This window comes from Branchiostoma floridae, chromosome 11 (genome assembly GCF_000003815.2).
Source record: "Branchiostoma floridae strain S238N-H82 chromosome 11, Bfl_VNyyK, whole genome shotgun sequence".
Classification (NCBI taxonomy): domain Eukaryota; kingdom Metazoa; phylum Chordata; class Leptocardii; order Amphioxiformes; family Branchiostomatidae; genus Branchiostoma; species Branchiostoma floridae.
In genome coordinates this window covers 18,946,743-18,955,582 of record NC_049989.1, presented here as the reverse complement: position 1 = coordinate 18,955,582, position 8,840 = coordinate 18,946,743, and the positions used below count along the sequence as shown (strand labels likewise).

At 40.7% G+C, this 8,840-nt stretch overlaps 1 protein-coding gene across 1 annotated transcript in view; it reads right to left on the bottom strand.

Moving 5' to 3' along the window:
- Window positions 1-869: 869 nt before the first annotated feature.
- The window catches only part of LOC118425475 (amyloid protein-binding protein 2-like), a gene marked incomplete in the record, with an annotated part of 27,689 nt that continues 19,718 nt past the window's right edge, over window positions 870-8,840 (bottom strand). The window contains 5 exon segments of the mRNA XM_035834326.1: window positions 870-3,187; window positions 3,946-4,037; window positions 4,754-4,919; window positions 5,845-6,035; window positions 8,783-8,840. Coding sequence (XP_035690219.1) covers window positions 3,038-3,187; window positions 3,946-4,037; window positions 4,754-4,919; window positions 5,845-6,035; window positions 8,783-8,840 — 657 coding nt within the window.

Here is an 8,840-nt window from a genome sequence, read left to right as displayed (position 1 = left end):
GTACCCTGGCCCCTTTAGGCCAAAGATTGGCCGGGGGGAATCTTTCCCGGAAAATTTTGTTTTTCGGTTTTAAAACCCCCCACCCCCTTTTTGGCCCCCAATTTCAATACCTAAATTTATTGCCTGGCATTACCATAAGCCAAAAGGACCTTCAACCAACTTTCCATATTCCACTTCACCCGACCCCCCCCCCCCCCCCAAAAAAAAAATTGCCAAGCTTCCCAGAGAGGCCGGTGAAGGAGGCTAATAAATGAGGGCGATGTTCACACCAAAATGGCCAATTGTTCACAAATTAAAAAAGAACACATAAGAAGACGAGGTTTAACATCGCCTGGGCGCCCCTTAAACTTGTTTTGTAAGCTAACTTTTGCCAGGCCTTGTCAGACACATTGTATTCACCCATAGGCTGACATTACTTAATCTAAATGAAGAGTAGAGTATTTGGGGAGTATAGTAGAATACTGAATACTTTTCAATGCACGCGGGACTAGTGGGTACTTTGTCGTATAATGTGAAGTAGTATGCATTTTTAGTTCCTAAAATTAATATATCTATCTATCGGAAAATAACACTCTCTTCTGGAGTTTAGGACTCCTTTAGGCTTGCTGATGATAAGATTCAGAATTGAGGCATAAGTGACGGTGTGGCGTAATGGTTGCGTTTGGCTCAGACCCTGGAGGTCGTGGGTTCGAATCTGCTGCCATGTGCAGCTGGTATTATGCCCTTGTGACTTGTTAACTTTTCACGACTTTCCTCACTTCACTCACCTCATGCATATTAAAGAGCCCACCAAAAGAGCAAGGCTCCATCCCAAGTGGTCTCTATACATGCTTGACAGGTACTACATGACAGACAAAATCCACACAAAATGCATCATAAAATTTTACTTCATCCTCATGTGCATGTTGCAGTTTTATTTTCGCCATTCTAAAATCAAAAGAAGTGAACAGTGTCCGTCTTCTGCGCATCAATTCTTCTTCAAGAGGAACAACTTAAATGTAAAGTTAGGAACTATGCGTGTCAAGAAAACTTAAACTCTATATAAGGTTGACTATACAGAAAAATTGTATTTACAAACACATCAGCAGTGAATATCACTGCCTTTCTCCACATGGACAGAATGTTGCCATCATTCCTAACAGTATATATATAGTTTTCTCAACAATAAGAGGAAATAACCTGAATGCATTACACAGAAATGAATAGCATCTGCCAACGCATCCGGATATGATTTTGGACGTGGTCAGACGTTTCAAGTAGCATCCCCTACAAGGTCTTACTCAGTGTTACCGACAAAACATAGTGGATACTATTTGAAATATCTGACTGTTTCCAAAATCATATCCAGTTGCTTGGGTATCTACTATTGTATTTTATTACATAGATGTCCAGCCTTCATGGACAATTCATAACATATCATTAGTTTGATGCTATGATCTGAATTCTGTAACATTTATGCCACAGTTCCACACTTTCCAATGTGGTAATCTTACATTGTGTAATTATAAATGGTGTATTTGGCATGTTGACTTCAAACATTAGTTATCAGTAACACTAAAAGTGATTCACAATTCCTCACTCCTCTAAACTTCAATAAAGACTTTAATTTAGTGCCATAATTTCAAGCTTGCCAGTGCTTTCTTCACTTCAAAGCGAGTGTTTGTTGTTAAAATGAACTTAAGTGTTAAGTTATAAGTACTTAAAGTCTCCTGAGTTGAAAATCTACAAACCCTCTATTGTTTTAGTTATTTGTGGTGTCACTTGGTAAGTTTAAAGAGAGACATAAATAAAGAGTATGATTAAGCGGCTGAGTCCCCGATTGACTCAGTCTGGCAAATCAAGTGCTACCGAAGAAAAAAAAGGGCTTTACACACTCACAGGACAAATCAGTACCCTACGGCCACATCACTTTAATTTCTGGGGTCTCAGATTTTGCAGGAAATTGTTGGAACTGTGGTCTGTGTAACACAAACTCCGCTGTACCAGGGCTGTACCTGGACCCTCCCCGAACGTTGGGCGGGCTGCTATAAGCGCAATTTAAGCAGGCTAGATGGAATTGCAGGAAAGATTGAGTTGAGGAAATTGTTGGAGTTGTAGTCTGTGTACCACAACCTCCACTGTTGGGTGGGCTGCTATAAGTGCAATTTAATCAGGCTAGATGGAGTTGCAGGAAATTTAACAGGAATTCTGTGAATCATATGTGCCCAAATCATACCACAGTAGCCACAAATAGAGTCAAGAAAGCAAAGAACTTAATAAGCCGTCAGCCTGACCAAATCCTGCTATCTCATGTCTGACTGACTACCCCCCTTGAAGGAGGAGGCCAATTCTGTATGAGCCCCTGGCAAAGAGACATTGTGTGATATATGATATGGTGTAATATACAATGTATGCCATGGGCTTTCTTTCAGTTCAACTGTTGGTGCCAAAATATACCGTAAATGCATATAAGTTCATGGGAATTTAATTTTGAGGAAGCGGGAAAAAGGATTGTTTGAGGTGGTCTTAAGTTCGCGGTAGCACCATGCACTGTAGTCTCTTACTGCCATGGAAAAAATGAATTGGCTACGCAAAAAACGCGAAACATAAAGCCACCACAAATATTTCTGCATTTACAGTATCAAACATTTGGGGTTTGATTCATACCCATTATGGTGATTTTTATCTTAAACCAATCTTGAAGCACAAATAAAGGAACAAAGGCAATTTCAAGAGCCATGAAATTAATTTGATGTGACCTAAGGACTTAAATAAACATCATATGTTTATAATATCCATGAAAACCTTACAGATCAGTTCCTCCTCTACATAACGTGACATAAAATATGGAATCAAGACAATTTGGCAGCTGCAAACTATATGAAACAGCTCTTATTTAAGGTTCCTCAGTGATCTCATATTATTTAAGACATATGCATTATAGATACATATATATATATTTCATACTTGTCATATCTAATTTTCATCCCTAGGTGTTAAAGTCTATGGTCTCTCTTATTATCTTTGTACACATTTTTTGGTCTAGGTCAAACCGGTACTATGAACACGACGACGACTCGAGAAATTGTTGGATGACCTGCTCCGTGGATCTCTCCGAGTTCTCAACGTCTTGGAGCGCGTCCTTGATGGGCACGGCGCGGTCTCGCAGCTGGTTCCAGCTGTTCAGGATCTCGTGGTACTCCAAAACCTGCGAAAAGCGTAATCAAAGTTACAGTTTTACCTTAAGAAGAGGGAAGAGGCCTGCAAACAATAGATATAGTGAGATAGCTTAGCTCCAGATGTTTGTTTGTAGGTCTCGCAGCTGTTTCCAGCTGTTCAGGATCTCGTGGTACTCGAAAACCAGCGAAAAGTGTCATCAAAGTTACAGTTTCATCTTAAGAAGAGGGAAGAGGCCTGCAAACAATAGATATAGTGAGATAGCTTAGCTCCAGATGTTTTGTTTATAGCTGCTACTTCGGGGGAATACGCTATCCCAGATATATTCGGGCGTGGCACACAGGGGATGTATATGTGTGCCAGATATATGCGGGCTTGGCAGTTTAAGGGTTAAGAAGAGGGAAGAGGCCTGCAAATTACATTAGATATAGCGATAGCATAACTCCAGATGTGTGGTCTAATGGGTCGACTCACTGGACAGAACAGCACCTGCAAACAGTTTCATCAACTTTAAAACTTAATTCTTTTATGATATAAATGTGTAAATCTTACGTAGGTGAGATTGTTTGCTTCTCATCTATACAAAGTATTTACATGTGTACATGCATGTATATACAATGATTGTTTTATGCGATTTTTTACAATGCAGTCCGAAAGGTAAAGGAGTGTAACAAACACAAAACAGATAATTTACTGTTATAACGGTGTAACAATCTTCATCTACTTAAGAATGTGGATCCAAACATAAAGCAAATACAATAAATATAAACAGTCGTAAATCAACAGTACCTTCTCAATGTTCCCGACAGAGTTGTACAGCTTGATGAGGCCGCGGTAGTCGTACTCAAGTCCGCTGTAACCGTCACCAAATAGTTTCCTCCCTAAACACAAAGGATGTACTCATTTTTTATCTATTTGTTCATTCTGCACATTCATGCCCAAAGGCTAATTGCAAGGGAATACATTGATACAAAATAAGAAGGTAAACAAAGGTGTACTCCACATGTCTGTATGATGTATATATTACTGTGGGGGCACTTGACAGGAAGTGACATGTGAATAATCCACATTTTCAATGAATTTTTTTTTTTTTTCTATTTGCTTTTGGACAGACGAGGACGATGCGGCACTGCACTCAAGTTTTAACTTATATTAACAATGCCACATACACGGTACAGACAGAAGGAAAGTCGTGTAAAGTGCCTTTCCCAAGGGCACAACGTCGGGGGCACGGTGGGAATCGAACTCAGGACCCATAGATTCCGAGCCGAAAGCTCTACCAGTTACGCCACGCACGACGCCACAAATGAATTTGTATCTGGCTATATTGACTCCCATAAACTATTTGACAGACTTTCTCCTCAGGCTTGTCGGTAACTCCTTTTTTCCTTTTTTCACATTTACCATTTTTTTTAAATCTGAGAACATCAATTTGTTCATCCCTAAATGTCTTAGCCTGTTACAAAGAAACAAAATTTGCAACAAAAAGGATACTACCACCCAATAATCGTGACCATGGCATATCCACAACTGTTACACCAGATATCAAACCAGAAGCTCTAATGTAGTACCCAGGAAAGCAACAGTAAAAACTGACCTATGGAGATAGATCTGAGGTACAGCTGTTCCGCCTGATCGTAGCGGTTCATGTCGTAGTTGTACAGCGAGGCGAGATGTCCGACGGACAGCGCCACCTCGTAATCCTCCTGCCCCAACAGCTTCTCCTTGATGTCGATAGCCTTCAGGTGCATCTCCTCGGCTTCCTGGGGAGAAACGTGGAAAAACAAGAAAGCCTTTCAAATAAGCTGGTCTGTGCATATTTTGAGGAAGAAAGCCTTTATGTTAAACCCTTAAACTGCAAAGCCTGGATATATCCGGCACACATATACAAGCCCTGTGTGTCGCGCCCGGATATATCCGGGATAGCGTATTCCCCTGAAGTACATTTGTAGCAGATTTGCGTGCGTCTAGTGCACAAACCCTGGAAGTTAGGGACTTTGGCCTTGTTCGGGGGTTTCTTTTTGGAGGTCAGCGGACAACCCTGGCACTGATAGCATTTTATAGGGCTTAAACTCAGTTTAAGGCAGTTTAAGGGTTAAACAAAATCACATAAAAAAAGAGCGGTTCAACAATAAAGTCTGGAATTGGTCTACATGAATTTCCTATCAAAAGACATTAAATGTATGTTGAACAAAGAAAAAACACTTAGATGTGGGCTTTGGACCAACGCCTGCATAACCAGACTGTGACCTGAGCACAGCACCTAAGACTGCTCAGCCATCCTGACTCAATTCTTAACAATGGCATTTGAAAGGGCCTTTAGAAGGGCTAGGTTCAATTGACCTACCAAACCATCAATCCCATTGAACCAAGGCCTTAATTGGCTCAAAGCATGTGCGAAAATTTACAGCTTTTACAGGAAGATGTTGGAACTATTCCTGACCTAATTTTCAGCACATGCAGGGGGTTCCAGGGACATGCTCCTCTGGGAAAATTTTCAAATCTTGACCCTCTCAAGTGCTATTTCTTGCATTTTGAGGCAGACTAAGCCAAGCTTAATGGCATTTCTATTGAGAATATTGAGGGCGACGCCCATCCCCCAACATATTTTCACCCAGTGCAGCAGCCGCCACTGAAGAATGTAAAAGAATGATTCAGTTAAGAAAAAATTAAAGAACTCCTCCTGACCTTGTACCTCTGCATGGACTGGTAAAGCCTTCCCAGGTTGCCGTAGTGCTTGGCCGTCTGCACGTTCACCACGCCGAAGGCCCGGATGGCGAGGGCCAGCGACGAGAGGTGCAGCTCCTGGGCCTCATGAAGCAGCATGTTCTCAAGCTCCTTGTTATGGCAGTCGATTGCTATCTCCTCTAGGATCAGAGCTGGAGACAGAAGTAAACAATCATTACAATCTTCATCACTGTGTACAGTACTATACTATGTATAGAGGAGGATTCCATATTCTCCAGCTCCTTGTTATGGCAGTCGATCGCGATCTCTTCTAGGATCAGGGCTGGAGATAGAAGTAAAGAATCATTATAATCTTCATCTAGATAGAGACACAACAAACAAAAAATGTGTGCAGTATACATGTAGAGGATTTCATGTTCTCCAGTTCCTTGTTATGGCAGTCTATCGCGATCTCTTCTACATGTAGGATCACAGCTGGAGACAGAAGTGAACAATCAATACAATCTTGACTCAGATAGAGACACCGTGTACAGTATATACGTCAGTGTGGCCTAAGGAAGATTTCATATTCTCTAGCTACCAATGTTGTGGTAGCTTATCATTATCTCTTCTAGCATCTAGGATCAGGGCTGAAAATAGAAATGTATATTCGCTTTGTGTTTATATTATCATATAATACTGTAAATGCATTTAAGTTCGCGGGGATTTAAATTCGCGGTAGCGGAAAAAAGGACTTTTCGCAGTGGATTTAATTTTGAGGTAACACCATAGACTGCAGACTCATACTATAATAGAAAAATGTTTGCGGTGGTTTTAAGTACGCGGTGAAGTGGTCACCGCGAAAACCACGAACATTAATCCACCGCGAACATTTCTGCATTTACAGTACTAGATGGATGGCCAATTCAGCACCAAGGGAAGGTCCTATGTTTCTCCTAGCTTTCACAAAGTAACCATAAGCCAAATTGGAGGGTAATTGTTTTCACATGAGAAACAGCATGCTTCTATCTATATTTTACTTTTTGCCCTAACTTTTAGAGTTATAGAAGCCTTTAAAATTCATTAACTTGTTGAAACCCTGGGAGCATTTTCAGATCTAACGAGTATTTTCTGCAGGAAGTCTGCCTGTTGATCTGTATGAGAGGAGACAAGCCTGACCCCTGGTGACCTCTCGCACAACTACAGGAATCATTAGGACTTATTTATACCCCACCTGTCCCAGCAATTATATCACATTATACTGTCAGATTACTGTGTTTTCTCCATCCAACAACTCAGATCAAGGAAAGACTGAAAGTTGTACTTTGTACTCGTATAAGAATTTCTTACATTTCATCTACTGGTACTAATAGTAGGGGTAGCAGAGCTGTTCCCAGCTTTGAAATTCTTTCTGTCCCATTCATTGTTTGAGATCCAATATAATTGATCTTTGTTGCTAAATATGTTGTCATAAGGTTATGAGAATACATTTTCATTGATTTTTCATCATGAAGCTCTGAATTTTGGGACGGACGAGGTGGAACATTTTCTGTCCCAACAAGTAAATTTCCGTCCCAGGACAGAAGGATGGGTCCTGGGGACAGCCCTGAGGGGTAGTGAACATTTTAGGGGACTAGAAATCTGTTCTCTGGGACCAGTCAAAGCTGCATAGAATAAATTTTTATCATCAGAGTCATTTAGAATTTCCTGTAATTACAAGTTCAAGTTTGGCCTTTTGACATCCTGGAACCAAATTCACCTCTGTCGCATCAGCAGGTCATTACAAAGACGGGCAATGAAATTCAACTTCTGAAGCTTACAGATCTGTACAACTACGTACATGTAAATAGGATGCTCTGCACACAAGGTCAGGACTGTTGACCCTCTTTAAGGCCACAGCAATTAAATTTTATGGATGACATCCGCACGCTCATTAATTTTCGCCTGATTTCAGAAAAAAAAACAAGAAGTTTTTTCTTCTTAAGGCAAGGCTGGATAGACGAAAATGGGTAAAGGTTGTGTTGTAACTTATTCATTGTATGTAGAATTGACACTAGAGACTCTGTAGCATTGACTGTAGTTGCAGAGGTGCAACTTGATAGATAGTTGTAAAAGTGGCACAACTATGGAAGCTATGAGTGTAGTTGCCAAAATGGTTAATGATACTAGTCTACCATACTAGTGTCACTTTAACTACATTGGTGCACTTCTATATACAGGAATGAATGCCTTGTTGGCTGTGATGCCATATTTTGTCACCTCAAGTCTTGTTACGACATCTATTTTGAAAATTTGCCATCTTGTTTTTTTTGCCCATCTTGTTTTTTTTTTAGCCCTATCTCATTATTTTTGCAGTCTGCAGAGGATGTCATCCATAAAATTTACTTGCTGTGGCCTAATGTTGATCAAGGATAAAGTACTGTAGATGTTGTGGAACGCTAGTTGTTATTCTTAGACAAAACTGTTCTGCTAACTACATGCCTTTGTAGTGCCAGTCACTGGCTTGTAGAAAACTATTGTAGCAGAAATTTCAGTAATCACAAGTTCAACTTTGACATTTTTCCCAGGAAATTTAGTTACTTCTATCAGGAATGGACAGGTTGTTACAAGGTCGTTACAACGACACAGCAACAAAAATTCAAAACTTGCTTTCATCCCAACTACTCGTGTGTTATTTTACCAAACCTTCAGCTGGTTAAGGTGGCCATTTGGCACCAGTTTGCAATGGTTACTGGGTGCAAGGCCTTTGAAACTGACAGGAGAATAGGCAAAGGAGAGAGGGGGAGAAAGAGGGAAAGGTAAAAAGTGAGAGAGGGAGAGAGTTAGAGAGGGAGGAAGAGAGAGTGAGATCTTCAAGGGATTTGGATGAAAATGTGGCTCACAGAGTACTCTGGACACAAGATGGGTATACCTCTACAGAGAGTACTCTGGACATGAGATCAGTAAAGAGATGACTGACCTTTGACCCTTTTAGACGAGGCGAGCAGCAGATGCTCCTCGGGCAGGATGTGTACGAT